General features: G+C 39.6%; 1 protein-coding gene across 12 annotated transcripts in view; it reads right to left on the minus strand.

Annotated features, from left to right (window-relative positions):
- The window catches only part of ZC3H12C (zinc finger CCCH-type containing 12C), a 72,002-nt gene that overhangs the window by 25,833 nt on the left and 27,526 nt on the right, over positions 1 to 18,643 (minus strand). For 10 of the 12 annotated variants that reach the window (XM_061628635.1, XM_061628633.1, XM_061628634.1 and 7 more), the window contains 2 exons: positions 17,077 to 17,216; positions 6,636 to 7,399 (listed from right to left, as the gene is read on the minus strand). In XM_061628635.1, the coding sequence (XP_061484619.1) occupies positions 6,636 to 7,399; positions 17,077 to 17,214 (902 nt within the window). In that variant the 5' untranslated portion in view covers positions 17,215 to 17,216. Of the gene's footprint in view, positions 1 to 6,635; positions 7,400 to 13,053; positions 13,407 to 14,856; positions 15,061 to 17,076; positions 17,217 to 18,643 lie in introns of those variants that run through there. The other 2 variants (XM_061628640.1, XM_061628639.1) reach the window with 2 other exon arrangements.

Raw genomic sequence — 18,643 nt, forward strand, 5'->3', positions numbered from 1 at the left:
GGGTGGCAGTGGGAAGTCTTCTGACAGCAATAGGAAAAAGCCCCCCCCCATGAGCCAAGAAAACAAATGTCATGGGGCTATAACAGTGTACTGTAGTACTTTTGCCATCACCAGCTTCTTGGAAATGGGAACGTGTCATTTGACGTAATTGGATGTACTTTTAAAAACAAGCTTAGCATGGTTCAGTCAGATGGCAACTCTAAGGCTAGCTCGACAAAAGCCTGATTCCATTAAAGGCAGTGGAAAGTCTGCAATTAATGCCACTGGAATTTTTAGATAAGGACTTTATCCTTGTATGATCACTAGAAGGCTTAATAAAAAGAATTCTGTGCATCAGCTTCAGCATTCTGGCTAAATGTCAAATATACAATTACATTCAATTTACAGAAAATGGTCCTTTTAACAGACAGAAGATGCTAGGTTATACCAGTGGTGGCTCTACAAGTTGGAGCACCTGGTTTTTGTTGATTCCCCTTGTGATGTTCCTATATATTAGTGTATATATGGTAAGTGCTGGTTGTTTAGAGTATACATGGTAAGTAGTGAAAGAGGAGGGGGAGTGAATAGGCAATAGAATGCTTGATGATTGGCTGAATGTTTAAAATGGCTGACAGTATAAATGAAAGGATGACAGGTAAATCTGGGTGAATGTGAGGTGGTAAATTGTGGAATAGGGGGGAGAAGAGAAAGAGTGGATTGTTTGGTGGGGTTTAGAGAGTTGTTTACCAGGAGGGAGGTGGAGTTCGGATTAGTATTGAGTAAAACCATATGCTTATGTGCCTTAAGAAGAAATCTTGTTAATCTTGTTAGCTTTGCTATCTTTAATAAATACTTAATTTGGTTTACCAAAGGCCTGATCCTTGGCTGGGGTTTCACAGACCAGAAGGGAGGGTAAGGTAATGACCAAGGCTGAAGGGGAACTGTAACAAATGGTGGCAGCGGTGAAGAGAATAACAATACCAGTATTCAGAGTCTCTGGGAATACTAGTATTGGGACGTTACTGGTGGTTGCCTAGCAGGGGGATCTGTTGAGATCTGTGCTAGAGCGGATAGGTAAACCATAAGAGAGTGCGGTCCGGACTGGTGGAGTCCCTGGTGGTGCCTAGAGACAGGCAGTAACCACGAGCAGGTAGGAACCTGACAGGGAGAGCCAGAGAAGGACGCATCACACCCCTCCCCCCCATTAAACTCTCCCTGCCCCTCAATAATGCTCTTCTGAAAGCTGGGGATGTATCAGAACAGCCTTCCCCAATCTGGTGACCTGCAGATGTTTTTAGCCTACACCTTCCATCAGCCCCTAGCACCAGTATAGCCAATGGAAAGGCAATTGGAGTTGAAATTCAAAATATCTGGAGGGCACCAAGTTGGGAAAGGCTGCTCCAGATCACAATGGGAGGTTTACAGTGGAGTTATATTAAGTAGGGGTGATGGGCAAAACTGTGTGCTCTGATTTTCCATCAAGACAAAGCTATCTGTAGATAAAATCCAATATTTCATTAATGGCTCTTCGAGTCAGTCCAATAAAACAAGAGGCATGCTTATTTTACTAGATCAACTTGTTTGTGGGAAATAAAAATAAGTTTTCAAGATATACTCAGCTCTTCAGATAAAGAGTGTCAATTAATGTAGAGTTCCATCCCCCAGATCCTAAAATTCCTTAAGCAATTATGCTTAGCCAAGGGCTGCCATGCTGCAGGGCGAAGCAACCTGACTGAGGCAGCATAAAGGGGGTGAGGAGAGATGTGAAGGCGGGAGCTGGTGTCTGAATGGTGTGGCAAGATTTGTTGGCTTGGATGGGAGAAGGGCCTCATTTTGGCCCTTTTTCAGGCAGCAAAATGTCTTGGGCTAGCACTGACCAGTGCCTATGGCAGTTTACAGAGTAAAAGACACACTTATAAAGACTTGTTTCAAAAGGGACTTTCTACACAAATGCTACTGCAGCTTTGATTATTATTTCACATACATGATTCCCACAGCTGGTGAGCCAAGCTGCTTATCTTGTTGGATGCAGCTATAAAAACTTCCAAGAAAGCCCTAGATTCATGTGTGGCTCCCTTAGATATGCAAAGGCAGCTGCTTTGGGCCCTACTTTATTAATGCGTTTAGCTTAGCTTATGGACTGCCTTCAAGTCAATCCCAACTTATGGTGACCCTATGAATAGGGTTTTCATGGTAAACAGTATTCAGAAGTGGTTTTCCATCGCCTTCCTCTGAGGCTAAGAGGTAGTGACTGGCCCAAGGTCACCCAGTGAGTTTCATGGCTGTGTGGGGATTCGAACCCTGGTCTCCCAGGTCATAGTCCAGCACCCTAACCACTACACCACACTGGCTCTCTATTAAAGCATTACACATGACTATATATAATAAGGACATCTGTTGGCAACTGATATCTTTATTAAAGGTTAGACAATGTGTAGGTTTTGTGAGTAACATAATGACATCTATTTGTTCTCATAAGTTATATGACCCTTTGACAGAGCTTGAAAAAACACCCCTGGAAATTGGCTCTGTAAGGAGCTTGATGCTAGTACCTACAAATCTTAAGTTCAGGTCTCTTACATATATCTAAAATACTGGAGGAACGCCTGACATTATGCACTATGGCAGCCGTCCCAAACTTGGTGCCTGTGATGCCCCTGTAAATGTTGTACAGTAATTATGGTCAGTGTTGTAGAGTAAATATGGTAAGTAGAGTGAGTGAGAGGGGGACTACACAGGTTGAAATGTTGAGGTATGCTGAGTTGTGATTGGCTGAGCATCTGGGTGATTGAAGGTATAAATGAGAGAATGACAGTTGGAGAGTTTGGTTAGTTGGTTGATGGTTCTGGGTTTTGGAGGGGTGGATTTGTGTTTTGGCGGGTAGTGAGGCAGGTTTTAGGACTAAGATATATAAAGAGAAAACTATTATATGTAACCACATGCATGTTGACTGAACTTAAAGTAATCTTGTTTATTCCTTGTGTTATTAAATAAATAAATAGTTATGGCTTAACAACACACTTGATCCTTGGCTGGGATATTACAGACCAGGAACGTGGGCAGAACAAATACCAAAGCTGGGAAGAGTAGCAATGGTGGCAGGGTGAAGGGACAGTGTAACAGCAGCAGATATCCAAAAGCAACCCAGGGCTGTAATCTTTAAAGGCAGAAAGATACAGGGGGGTTGTGGCCTGTAAGTGCACCCAGACACTACGTAGCAATCTGTGGAGGAGACTAAGGCACAGTCTCAGGGCAGTATTGCATTACAGAGTGTCAGGTGGTGGTGCCTAGTAGTGAGATCGTGAGAAACCTGTACCAGGGCCAGTGTGAGAGATCCATTACAAGACCAGACCCTGAGTAGTGATCTGACAGTACCCTCCAGATGTTTGGACTACAACACCCATCAACCCTGACTATTGGTGATGTTGGCTGAGACTGATGGGAGTTGTAGTCTAGAGGGCACTGGGTTGTGGAAGGCTGCCACAGTCATTATCACCACCACCACCTATTTGTATAGTGCCATGAAATGTGCATGGCACTGTACATAAAATAAAACAATAAAAGCCAGTCCCTGCCAAAAAGGCATGCAACCTAAATAAAACAAGGACAACAAAGGAAGGGAGGGGAAACAAATAGGGGGCAAAGCGAGGACTGCAAATACACATACTCTAGGTATACAAATTATAACAAATAAAAAACCTAAGCCGAAATTCCAAATGCTTTGGGAAAAAAAGGTAGGGTTCTAGAACCAAAACTGAGGGAGCAGCTTGCAAGTGCTTCCGAAGACAATTCCAGGAATACGGAGCAGTAAGAGAAAATGGACAAAGTCGAGCTAAACAGCAAACCACCCTGGGATGCGTAAGAAGCACAGAGTTTGAAGAGCAGAGATCCCAAACAGGGCTATAATGAGAAAAGAGAGATAAGAAGGAGCCAGACTGCATAAAGCTTAAACAGTTAAAACAAGAAGCATGTACTGAATCCTAAAATAAATATGGAAAGGGACTTCAAAAGTGAAGTAACATGGTCAAAATGACGGGCCAGATAAATGACCTTGGCAGCAGAGTGTTGAATAGAAACCAAGGTACTGATATGAGTCGGGTCAAAGACGGGTCAAAGGAACATTGCAATAGTCAAGGCAAGAAATAACTAAAGCATGAACTAACATCTTTGCCGAGGAGACAGAGGAAAAAGATCTGAGTCTAGCAATATCATGGAGGAAAAAATGACAAGATTTTGCTACAGCCTTAATGTGGGGAATATCAGGACTCTCTCCAGTATTTTTATCATTTGAAACACATAAAAATGAAAATATATAGTAAAATTTCCCACACTGACTCTGAAAGTTAATAAAAAAAATACTTATTAATGGCCCTCTGTAGTCCAAAGCTAGAGACAATCAATGCATATTACATGTCTTTTATTGCTCCTATTTACCATTACAAGATGTTCCGCTGGCCAAAGAAAAAAGAGAAAACTGTCTCCAAGTCTAAAGTATGCAGATCTAAACCACACAGGACTTTACAGATCATACCAACACCTTGAAATGATTCTTGAAGCCATAGGCAGCAGGAAAAAAACAGAGCAATATGCTCCCAGTGATCTGTACCTGCCAAGAGGAAGGGCAGCAAAAGGATAGACAAGCATTTGCTAGTGACTACGTTCAGTCACGTTCCAAGATTTTCTGTTCAGGCTTGCTTTTGGTGACCTAAGCTGATAAATAAAGGACCTGGTCTCTTTTAAGAACTCAAATCATAGTTTGGATTCTAAACCATGATTAGCTCTGGTATAATGCCTAAAATGGTCAATATATTACAGAAAAGATTACTATAAGAACATAGACACAGTCATGATTGATTCAGTACATTCTCGTCTAACACTTTGAATACATTTACATGTTATAAAAACTGGAGCTCTATGGGGCACTTTTGTGAAGTATAAATTAGTATTTTCCATATTCACGCATCACCTTATCCTCATCTTCCCTGTTCTGTTTTGCACATCCAAGTAGTGGTATGAGCTCAATATTTACATGGGTACGCATATGTTTCCCTTTTGTATTCACTGCTATTTTATTTGCCCCTGTGATACTTTAGTATTGCTGAATATCTGCCACTACTTTGAATAATCTTCTGCACACAGTCTTAACCCAAGTTTCACTCCACTAAATATGTGACCTCATTCATAATTTGCACCATTTACAATTTAATTATTGTATTCTGGAAGACTACAGGTACTGTGCCTCTGGGCTAGGACTTCTCTCCTGACCCTGGCAGCACAGGGCAAAGCAGCATCGCCATGGCTCCTACACCAGAGCAGAAGGGGTTGGAGGGACAGGGCAGGGCAGCATTGCTTCCTTGACTTATCAATGCTGGGGTTGCTGCTGGTTACAGAGGGGGGGGGAGGTGGCCCGGAGGTCAGTGTGGTGCAGGCACAGTAGTGGAGTCAATGTGATGCTCCCATTGCGGCACCTGCACCACATCAACTGCCCAGCCCCTTCCCCTCTTGGTAAATGCCAGTGACTCCAGTGCCGGTAGCCAGGTAAGGAACGTCACCTCACCCCGCCAACTGCTACTGCACCAAAGCAACATGAGTGCTGGACCCTAAATTTAGGGATCACTACAGAAGCTTGTTTAATGCCATTTAATGTGAAACTTTTTTTCATAGGCCTCTTCAATTTGGAAGTTCCTCCAGACAATGCTCTAATGCAGCCTTGCAAATATAGTATTATATTCATATTATAGAGTGTTTAAGAACATTTTTTTCAGAACACCACTCCATACTGAAAGCAATGGTAACAGTTAAAATACAGAGAACACCACATAGTGTTTGAAACCAAGGGTGACTCTTCCTGACTTCTGAATAAACTTTATATGGATGCACTTTCTATGAAAAGGGAAAGCAAGCTCTCTGGTTAAGCATGTACGTCTTTCCAAAACAGAGGGATTCAAAATATTTATCTCAGAGACTGCCAATTCTCTATAGTGAAATATGGTTTTCCTTGTGCTTTCTCAATCTGTACACTGTTCCAGCCATTAAACATTTAGTCATTTTTACAGTGCAATTCTATACATGTGTACTCAGGTGTATGCTTCACTGAACTGAAGATTGAGTATTACTGCTACTATTTGTGTTTTTGGAAATATATTTATGACTAGTCTCTCCTCCCCCCAACTATTGTCCTAAAAATGTCTGTCCAGCCTGAAATGCTTGTGGACATCTTCTGTGCACCTTTAAGAGTTTGTTTTGCATCAGACTTTTTGTTGCTGCTGTGAGACTGAAATTGATTAGGGATTTAAGAAGTTCTCAATCATATATTTTTCAGTGGTTTTATCTTTGGGATTTTTAGGTTGTATTCAGTTTGTTTTTTACTCGATGGGTGAACACTATTTTGGGTGGATCACACATCACTTATATGCAGGGGTAGCCAACGTGGTGCATTCCAGTTGTTGGAACTCTAACTCCCATGAGCCCCAAGCGTCATGGCCAATGGTCAGGGATTATGGGATTTGTAGTCTAACACCATTTGGAAGGCACCACATTGGTTACCCCTGATCATGGCACATCATGAGTAACAGAAGAGTAGTCATAGATAAAGCCTATGCTCACTGGTTACAACTTAATTTCCAATATACAGCAAACATTTTAATGTAACATACCTCATTGCCACATTGCTGCCATCAATAACTATAGGTCTGAGGTTATCACCATCCACTGGCATATCTCCCTGAAGGGGGGAGTCAGATCTCTGAGACTCAACAGAAGATGCTTCTCGCATTATGCTAGTGTTAATGTTACTTACACTCTGATCTGTCTCAGTTTTATTTCCAAGTTTGACAAGTTCTCCCAATATATCATTGATTAAAGCATCAGTACCAAGCTTATTCAGGACAAGTTGAACCTGTTCCTCAGAATAACCTAACTTAAGTGCAAACTCCAATTTGGTTTGATATTCTTTCACCACGTCAGGCGGTTTCTTAACTTCTTTAGACACTATCTGAGCTTCCTCTAGCTTAAGGTCTTGCAAGATTTCATTGCGCTTTAATATATGTGGTTCTAAGCAAGGAGACCTGCACAGTTGTCTACGAGTCTTAGGTAAGAAGCATGATTCTGTTCCAATTGTAGTTGGCTGTTCCGATTCATTATCGGAGTTTGTGCTTTCCTCGGAATCACAACTGGAACTTCCAGTTTCTTCAGAAGTCTCCTTGTTAGCATCCTCCTTCCTAGAGTTAACTTTATCCATTGCTGGTTTCTCTCCCATTGACCAAGGTGCAATTGCACTTGTTTGAGTCTCAGTGCTGTCCTCATAGAGGTGGCCTAGGTCATGCCCCAAGTGATCCTTCAAGCCCATGAAGCTGCTGCATGTACTTGACTCCACTTTGTTGGTTTTCCTGTATTCCTGAATATAAAGTATCCTGAATTCCTAAAGAAGAAATAATAAGGTTAGAACTAGTTAGAGATTTTCTTTTAATTTGGAACTTTTCTTAAGATTTAGGTTTTTGCCTACCTAATGGAAGATTCAAACCACTATCTTTTAATCACCTTTCCTGCTGAGATCTATTTGGAACTCAGCTGTGTGAAAGGTACAATATATACTTGTATTAAGGGCAAATATGAATTTGTCAAGCTTTTAAAATGAGTTTTGCCAAACTAGTGCTGGCCTTTGATTCTTGCATAGGCTTTCAAGCAGATGTCAAGTCCCCAATCCAATAAATCTTCACATTTCAAAAATGAGGCAGCTCACTTAATTGTAATATACTTACATACTTTAAATCACCAGGACTCATAAAAAAATATCTTATGACGTATTCTCAAAACAGAATTAAATTTACTAAAAGCTCATACTAGTATAGTACAGGAGAAATTTCCAAATACCTATTTATCTTCAAATACTATTTTTCAATGCTTGTCTAAATAAATATCAAGACATATCAACTTTTGACACACATTTTAATTGCTATTGTAAGACTGCAAATACATGACACTCGATTGGCACATGTTTACAAATAGCTTATGAACCGTGACACACCACATCGCTCTCATATATACTTAGCTGTGAGTTTTTCTATTTTTGTAATGTCTAGCACATTCTTTAAACATTCTGATATTGATGTGATTTCAGCCAGCTTCCAATGTCTAGCCAAGATTCTCTTAGGTGATAGACCAGAATGTCTATCAATGACTTGCTTTTAGTTTTCAAGGAGTGTCAATTTTTTTTCTAGCATTCATGCTATATTAACCCACACAATCTAGACCTTAATACTTTAGTAGCAGAGAGGAGGAGAAAACAAGGGGCATAATACCAAGGATACCTGTTCACATAGTTCAAGATGTCTCAAGTCACAAAGCAAGAAACAAGCCACACGGTAAACAAAATGATTTAAAAAAAAACAACCTTGAAAAATGCTTGTTTTGCTTTCACATAAGAATTCTAACATAACAGCAGAACAATTCCCATTAACAAAAAACAGCATCTTCTGCTGTTAGTCAACATTTGATGATTTAACTGCAACAGCAAGACTAAACACACAGCACTTCAGGTGGCACAAAAATGACCAAATATTCTCAGCAAAGAGGGGCATATTTGGGGATAAACTCGGTGGCTGCAATACACCAACAACTGCTATGAAATCTCATTCATTTCAATAAATGGTTCATAAAATGCTTCAACTGTGTATACAAAATAAGGGAACAGGACTGAACGGTGGGTGCCCATCTCACCTAATAATCATACAATGGGTATAATGTCTGAATACACAAGCATTTATGCACAATGGCTGCTTTTAAAAGGACTTAAAAGTACAATGCCATTTATGTGGCTGAAAATTTAGACAAAAGAAATTAAGACATCTGTCTCAATCCAGAAATGGCAATCATTGAAAAGAAAGAAACTCTAGCTTGGTGAGGGTGACTACTCTTCTGGATGAGGTCCAGTGTGCATAAAAGGATGCTGTGTGGAGAGGGGTAAATCTTTGTATCCAGCACTATAGGATAATATAGATTATGTGAGTATATGTGTGTGTGTGTGTGTGTGCGTGCGTGTGCACGCATGTGTGCGCGCGTGTGTGTATGAGAGAGAGAGAGAGAGAGAGAGAGAGAGCAAGTGTGAGTGTGTGTGAGAAAGAGATTATTCCAGGCACACCCTCTCTCCTCAACGGGTGTCCAAAGCTTTTATACCTTAGGGCACCTATCATCCATTTGGCACAGGAAATCTTCGCATACAACAGCCTGTGGATTGGGGCCAATGACAGAAAATAAATATCTTCTTCTGGTAACAGAAAGTTAGGAAATTGTGTCTAAAAACTGAGCTCTAAAGATTCACACAAAACTTTTAGAGGTATAGCCAGTACTTTTTTTTGGTAAAAAATGAGATGCCAGTACTCATACTTTGATAAAAGTGCTGTGGGTGCCAGCACAAAATGGTTGCCATGGGCAGCCAAAAAAGAGGTGCTGGTACTGTGTAGTGTTGAGCACCACCACAGAAAAAGCACTGGACATAGCCAATCCTATCCTGAAAACTCAGGGCAGATAACTGCAATTTTAACACCACTGTAGATTGCTGCCCCCAACTGACTCACAATTTAAATCTGGTGGTGTCCAAACAAATAACCATAATTAAAACACTGATTTAGTTAAAATTAACAAGATGCATAATTCATTCTCATTTTATTATTCATTATCCTCAGTATTTCTTTTCCTCTATCCTCTCATAGTCCTCCATATCTGTGTTTCCCCAGCCTTTAAAAGTTAGTTCTAAAAGGCATACCATGTTAATAAACCAAACTTATCATCCTGAACGTATTAGTTTGTAGTATGAAACTACAAAAGCAATTTGCCTGCCTAATCTATTTTAGTCCCTTACAAAAATAGTTATTCTCTTCATTTTCTTGGAATTCCTAATTTCGCTTAATGTATGCACAATTGCAATAATACCTGTTAAGAGGATGCCAATGTTAACAACAATAAGCCCAAATGGACTTGACTTTACAAAAATAACCATCTCCAGGTTCATTCAGACAATGCTGCACTACGGATACATGGCAAATTCAGGAAGTAAAGCTGAACAACATGGTGATTTACTAACTGCTGCAATTCACTCGTAGCTCATTGCCACTAACAAATCACAACAGTATTCTAATGAAAGAATGCAGTTCAAAACCCACACTTTGGCGGCCTTCATAAAACTATCACCAAAAAGTATCTTAAACAAGAAAAACCTATGGAAAGCTATGTTGCTTAGCAACCAGCCTTTCGTTGCTAGGATGCACTCCTTTAACAAGCCATCATGAATGCTAGCAGAGTGCAAGAATAATTTGGTATGAACAAAGCCTACAAAAAAAAAAGACGGGAACTTAAGTGCGTCTGGTATACCCTTGGAGAACAATGCAGCTGCCAAACCAATCTGGAAGCTCCGACATCATTGTTCCATAAACCCTGCAATCTGCTCTGACTGGAGGAAGTATATTTAATGGGCAACACTTCTAAGATCAACTGAAAAGTTTAGGTTGGCTCGTGTATTGCAATGGTAATACAGTGAGATAATGGGTCACTCATCAAATCTGAGCACTGTGAAATGTAGCCTTGGCACTGAAAATAACACTACCTGGAAGCAACTGCCATTGGTTTCCATGTAACATTGTTGAGGTGTAAGTATTTTTCGTTTGAGATACTAGAGTAGAATTAGTTAAGAGATGTAGACCAGCAAGAGGCTTATTTTAGAAATAACCTTTTGCTAAAGAGTTCAATGTACAGAATCCTCAAAAGAGAATGTGAATCAGCATTGGCTACTAAATGACAAAAATACATGACATTTACAAAATTTGCCACTGTATGCAAGTCATATATCTCCAACCAGGCATTATAAAGAGAATTTTTTATAACTGATGTGCGAGTTGCACACATGCACGTTATACAGCCCATATCCATACTAGTAATGTATTTGACAACAGAATCAAGAAAATATCATGCACAACATGCTTTCACTCTGATTATGAAACACTTTCTTGGAAATAAATCCCAACAGTTACAATGGAATGTAGTTAAATTTATACTTAGCATCACACACGGAACTTTTCTGAACATTATCTACAGGCTATAATATGTATTTCTTTAGTTATCAAAATGAGACAAATAGAAAAGCATAGCATTTTATAATGGCAGTTAAAACCAACTACCTTTCATTCACCACAAGCCTGCACATATTTACTCAGAAATATGCTCCACTGATTTTAATGGGATTTATTAGGGAATTCTAAGGATTATAGCCTTAAGGTTGTTATCTATCAAGAGTCCACTGCAAATGAGACAATGATACCAAGACACATATATTCCCAAAACAGAACTCCCGCCAGTACTTCTGTATTCTACATGTTTATTTTATCTCTTCAATAAATGCAGCAGCTGTAACTCTACATAAGAAATTTGCAGCTACACCTCCATAAACTATGCATCCATAAGTTGTTAGTCTTTGAAAACAACAACTGATGTATTATATGGTGCACATACATTACATCCAAAAAAACCTTAAGTAGCAAATAAATGCAGTGGGGTAAATTACCTATATATTGAAAGGAAATCCTAAGCACTCTTCCTTAGACATGTTTTGAAAGAGGTCTTATTGGGATATACTGAAATCATACACTCATGTACACTAAAACATTTAACATTTCTGCCCAGCTATCATGTTTGATTTAAATTTTTGGCTCTTATGCCAAGAAAGGCAAATGCAATACTGGGTATGTTAGAAAGTAGCAACAAGAAGCAAGTCTATGGAATTATGTGTCAGAACTGTCCAGCCTATTTCATCTAATGCTTTCCAGATTCAGTAGTTAATGTTCCCACTAATCATCAACCTTAAGAATATCATTAGTAAATTTAAATGAGATGTTTTGCTAGGGAGACAAGAAGATCATCCAAGCTATGTATAATTAAAATAGGAATACATGGTCAGTGTTATAAATAGCCAAGACATTGTAACAATACAAATACAAATAATAAATATGAAATAATATCTGCTGCAGGACTTTATGTATTTAATTACCATTGTATTTCAGAGAGTGTTGCAGACAACAGCCCTGACTCCAACAAAGGAAGGATGTCCTGTTGAACAGATTGGTTAATGCTCTGGGGCAACAGATGTCTACTGGAACTGCAGGAGACCAGCAACTGGTGGCCTGCCCATCTTCTGAAAACTTTCAATAGACTTATGCATATGCTCACACAATAGGGCATGTGGTAGAAATGCAAGCCTCTTTTTAACCCTTTCACGTGCCCCCTCTCAACTGACACAGGAAGACCTTTTTTTTCTTCAGAGAAACTCTGGCACTGGCTGAAATATTAACGTGTTAAAAGTGTTCTCTGGCCTAATATCCAAACCCCAAATATAAAACAGAGCAATCAAAACCTCCAGAAGAATTCAACAAATTATATTTCTCTCTCTCTCTCTCTCTCTCTCTCTCTCTCTCTCTCTCTAGGTTTGAAATAATCAAGACCAATGATGTCAATGGCCAAACATCCTTTGATTTTCATGAAGCTGGACCGAATCCTTGACTGCAAAATAATTTTTGTTTTTTAAAAATATTCCATTTATCAATTGCTTATAGAAAGTTCTCAAAGTGACTTGACAAAATCAAGTTGTCACATGAAGTTTGTTATCACAACACCTATCCTTTAAATACAGGTAACTAATGTTCTTCCCAGCCTTACAGCTGCTCATATTACCAAGAATAAAGTCTTCTAAGTCAGCCAAATGCTACTAAACACATATAATTCAGTTCTAATTAAAAATTGTTATTGACCATTTGCCATATACAAGCTTCTAGTAATGTATCGCTCTTGTTTCTCTTACATTTCTTTACTGACTGTATCAGATTTAAAATAATAAAACATTTTAAATGTTACTTTTGTGTGTATGGGGGGGGTGCAGTTTCTACAGTTTGCTTTTAAAAACCAATGACACACATTGTGCTGCTTTTATTCAAAATGCAGATGACCATACCATACCATTCAAAATGCAGATGACCATGTCAGAAAAGTAAAATTGCTCAATTCCTGGCAAAGACGAGTCCAAATACTTACGTTAACTGGAAAGTACAAAGATACTGGGTTTTTTGCAACAGTTCCAGAAGCAACTCCTTAGCACAATTTCAGCTGCAAACTTCCAGGCAGGCAAGCAGAACAATGAATGGCTGACCAGATGGAATAGCAATGTCTTTGCTTAACCTATTACTGAGCAGAGCAACAACCAATCACAGGCCAGAAAAGGCTGACAATTAGTTGGCCAGGCAGATGCAAGGCAACCTCCCCACCCTGCATCAGGTTTGTAGGTTTCTAAGAGAAGCAAGTTGATGTCATTCTCAGGGTCTGCCCCGGGCAGCATGTGTATTAACGAGGGGTGTGCTGCAACAATAGGCCATACAAAAGAGACTAGCAGGCAGCTGCTGTATGAGAGCCAGAGTCATTAGGGAGCAGGCTGCCAACAAGAAACACCTGGCCTGGGCAGGCTTCAGCTTTTCCTCATTGTTTCTAATTCATGAAACAAAGAAAGGGAATTATTTTTAAATAGTAAAAGTTGCAAGGTTCTACTAGGAGAACTCAAAACAAAAAACTCAACTAGCACTTTTCATAAAGCACATTTCACTTCTTTTGTGAGGGAAATGCAACAACACCAGAATAGTGGCATAATTACACCTGCATTCTTCTCCAGCTTTGAAAAGTAAAATCAAACCAAGGCAATGAGAAAAAGGGTGGAGAGGGATCCACATTCTTTGCAGAATTACTTACAAAAGTGTTCCGTTTCTTGCAGCATTTGTTTGTGCACTTAAAAACCTACACAGCTTCGGTTCAGACTGCAATGTGTATTAAGACTAAGTGCATTTGAGTAGCAATGGAACCAGGAAGTGACAATGACAACTGGGGGTTAAAATATCACTTTTAGCAGCCTCTTTATTGGGGAATGTCTACCAGCATGCAGAAATAAAGCAAGAATCGCTCGTGAAGGGGAAGAGCTCTGGTAATACTACAACGAATTTGCTTGGTGGGTTCCATTAAATTGAATGGGTTGTATGCAAGTGTCCCCTCGCTTTGATTCAGTAGGGGCTTCCAATACTGGAATGGAAAGAGAGGCAATTTTCACTGATTCCCCCTCCCCATCGCGGTCCCTCACACTACCTCCCATGCTGTTCCAAAGGCCCCCCAAACCTGTTGGAGAAGATGGGGGGGTTTGCAGGGAGGGGGAGGAGGAAATGGCAAAAATGGACCCTTCCCCCTTTTTGCTGACAGAAGAGCCTTGTATAAGGGGAGGAGCATAATTGGATATGAGCCACTCATGTCTGTAAGATATAGATATCCTATAGATATATTATTGGTCAAAATTCAGCATGCTGTTTTGATAATAAAAGACAGTCTACCCATTTTTCAACATTTATATTGTGTGCAGCAAGAAGGATAATGTTCAATCTAGACAGTGAGACCAATCTGACACTGGACAGCAACTCCTGCAAAGAGAGTTCCATTCAAAAGATCCTGTAGTTTTAACAAGCTACTCTCTTGTATTGGATTTAGCGACACTCAAGTACATTGACCCCTCTCCCTTTTTGCTGACAGAAGTGCACTCAAGTACATTAAATAATTTCCTCCACTATTTATAGACAGATAAATTCTGAAGACTGCAAATAACAATTTGCCTATTCCTGCAAGCACAGGAGACCCACAGGGAATGAATGAATAACATTTAAATTATAAAATTGATTATTGTGAGGTCCGGTTCATTACAATCTGTTCAATGTTGAATCATAAAGATTTCAAGATAAAAACAAGAATTCTTGCATATATAATGAAATGGAATATATGTAATTCTTCCAGTTGTTCATATTTACAGACCTTAAACTGCAGAATCCAGTTCTATAGGCACTGCTGTGTGTAATCGTTCTGGTAATAGTGGTGGCAGCCAGCAAATTCACAAAGATGGAAATTAACCAACCACACAGACATATATTTCAAATGACTATTTTTTTAAAAAAAATCTGTATTCTAAGATTTATTATTTTGAGGTTCTAAATCAGGAACAGGAGTCCCCTCTCTAATTTCTGCCACTGTGGATACAAGGAATAAGAAACTACTACCTCAAACCACAGCAGGAAGCCTGATCTCCAGCACTGGATTAAGCTTCTTTGCAAACAGCAAATAAAGGCAGTGATCTGACAAAGCTAATCAGTCCCTGCTGTGGTATTTAGACTACCTCAGTTACTGGTATTGGATAATGTTAAACTTATTAAAAACATCTGTAGGTGAAATGAGGGATCTCCGTCTGTTTTACCTAGTTGCAAAAATCACCTTTTGTCCTAGAAGAATCACTGTCCTCATATGGTTATTTCTAGTTCCCCTCTTCATGCTTGTGGGATATGGGTGGAGGGTGAACAACAGAACAGCTCTATTGTGTTTTCAGAAACTAAAGAAAATCTGTTTTGCACCTGAGAAAATGCAATATTTCCATTCATTGTCATTCTTGTGCATACATTATGTGGTGTTTAAATTTTGAAAGCCACCCTGAGAATTTTATTGAAAGGTAGAAATACCTACAATAAAATAAAATTGCAGAACCGCTCGTTTTGGAAGTGAAGAGAAGGCTAAAGGCACATAATGATTAGAGTATCAAAATAGGACCTGGGAGCCCAGCGTTCAAATCCTTGCTCAGCCATGAAGCTCACTGGTAACCTTGGTATACTGTAAGCAGCGTACTTAGAGGTTCCCTGAAATGCGTGTACACATATTCATCCTAGTTCAGGAGACTAGCATGACTTTATTGTGTACTTTAAATATACAGGTAATTACGTACAGAAATCATTGTTTTTGCTACTTGCGAGAACTGAAATTGACAGATCTTTCCATCCCTAGTGTGTGTGCATCCACTTCACTGTTTATATTTTGCCTCTTACAAAGTGGGCTCTAGATCACAGAATCTTAATGCCACAGTAAGTATGTTCATCTTTAATAAGCCAGAGGACTCTTGTAAACAGCATTTTGTAGAGCTTATTTACTAGAAGCTAAAATGATGAAACTGAGGTTATTTTACTTTGGACATATCATGAGAAGACATGATTCATTAGAAAAGACAATAATGCTGGGGAAAACAACAGGGAGTAGAAAAAGAGGAAGGCCAAACAAGAGATGAATTGATTCCATAAAGGAAGCCACAGACCTGAACTTACAAGATCTGAACAGGGTGGTTTGTGACAGATGCTCTTGGAAGTCGCTGATTCATAGGGTCGCCATAAGTCGCAGTCGACTTGGAGGCACATAACAACAATAAGAGCTTATTTGCCCTTCACAAACAGTATCAGTTACTTTCTTTATGTTTGGTTTAAGTCACTGGAATGCATGTCATTCAGCTGTAATAACTATTGGGTGTATGTGTCTTAAAAGTACTTCAATTACAAGATTTCAATTACTTGGTTCTAAAGCAATCTCTCCCTGAATACCTATATGTCATACAATTATTCTAGGGATGGGTGAACTCCCCTTTACTTGCCTTCTGATTAGCATCATTTCCCTAAAAAAAACAAAAAAAAAACCCTTAAGTCTTCTTTAGAGTTCTTTGAAAGCTCAGATAGACCAAGCCCTAGGAGACCTCACTCTCTGCCATCTTGCCAGTCCCACCCTAAGCAAATTTGGCAGAAAGGACTGACTGCCGACAACAGCTAATCCTTAAGGCAAACATGCTTTCCTACTGGAATGGGTAACGTAACTCACTTAGGAACATTGGAAGCTGCCTTATACCTGGATAGACGAACTGTACACCTACGCCACTCTTGAGAGATAGTGGCTCTCCAGAGTCTTCCGTACCACCTGCTACCCAATTATGTTTTACATACTAGGGACTGAACCTTGGACTGCATGTATGTAATGCATACACTCTACCATTGAGCTATGGCCCCTCTCCAATTCACTGAACACAAGGAGGCACTGAAAACTAATTCTCATGCATCTCCGCAGTGATGGACACTGCTGCTCAGGAGAGTCCAGGCCTTAAGGATGAGATTTATATAGTCTCTGAGGCCACACCTCCAATTGCTTGTTCCGTTCCCATTGTCTGTTTCTTACCTGATTGGCTGGTGTGAGCCCATTACAAGGCGGGCCAAAACTTCCAATGGGTGGTGGTGGACCCAAGTCATAATGGCCCAGCAACTGTAAATTGTGGAAGTTAGTTCCTGAATCCATCCCAATTTCAAAATTCACCATCACTAGAAGGAAGGAAACAGTGCATAGTTCAGGTTTTATTGCCTTTGGGAGTGCAATACCATGCTGAATCAAATTCAGAGTACATTGGCCAGTGGCTCAAATCAGGCATCACAATATCCAGTATCCAAACTATAGAATATGACTGCAGACTCATGCATTCTTCATTCCCTTTCACACATAACTTGCCCATTGCCTCCATGGCTTATGACAACAATAGTTTGCTGTAACATCCAAACAGTGTAAACTATATTTAAGGGCTAACCAGGACTGCTTCCAAACCATGGTTTCAAGCCTACATTCCACAGTTTTGTTTGATTTTTTTATTATTATTATTATTTTATTCAATTTCTATACCGCCCACAGCCAACGGCTCTCTGGGCGGTGTACAACATAAATATAAAAATACAGTAATATAATAAAATCACATAGTAAATACAAACATACCACAAAAATTCCCCAGAGCTAAAAACTTATTACACAATTTAAATTTAGAATACCAGAATGTGCTAAATATGCTAAAATATGTTAAAATGCCTGGGAAAAGAGGAAGGTTTTAACCTGGCGCCGAAAGGATAACAAAGTTGGCGCCAGGCGCACCTCGTTGGGGAAACTATTCCATAGTTCGGGGGCCACCACTGAGAAGGCCCTAGTTCTTGTTGTCATCCTCCAGGCCTCTTTATGAGTCGGTACCCGGAGGAGGGCCTTCGATGTTGCACGTAGTGTACGGGTAGGTTCATATCGGGAGAGGCGTTCCACCAGGTATTGTGGTTAAAGTGTTTATCACAAACCATGGAACAAGAAGGAATTTAAACACAAAAGGGGAGGATGAAGAGAAAGTACATGATCTGCCATGGTTTTAAGATTGGGTATTGTAGCATCTTAATTAAGCAGCATGTGCGTGGGTGATTTAAAATCAACACCCTTGTGCATATAAAGTTAGAAAGCATACAGATATTATATTATTTAGATGTCTCTTGATATCTTTCTTTGAGTCAATTCTTCCTAGAAAGACCTGGACATTGGCCAACATTTTTTTTAAAAAAACATCAGGGCAATTTTATTAAATCATGCTGTAAAAGCATTCATTTTAGGCTTTAACTAGTACACTACTAGAAACATCAACAGCAACAAAGAAACCTAAGCAGGAAACAACGTGGATCATCACATTGTTGAGTGGGTATAATGGCATTTCCAGGAAGTACACAGAACAGATAAGCTCCTACTGGGAGAAAGTATTTGTCCCCTACTGGGACAAACAAACAAACGAAAGCTCTAGTTCTGCACCAAAGCCTTCAGTTCTAGCAAAATGAGCAGTCAAGCCATTACCCACTGCTATATTTAAAACCCAATGCTGACATTTAAAAGGTTGCTATGTGTGTACTGCCTTCAAGTTGATTCTGACTTATGGTGACCCTATGAATAGGGTTTT

Source organism: Rhineura floridana, chromosome 5, assembly GCF_030035675.1.
Source record: "Rhineura floridana isolate rRhiFlo1 chromosome 5, rRhiFlo1.hap2, whole genome shotgun sequence".
NCBI lineage: Eukaryota > Metazoa > Chordata > Lepidosauria > Squamata > Rhineuridae > Rhineura > Rhineura floridana.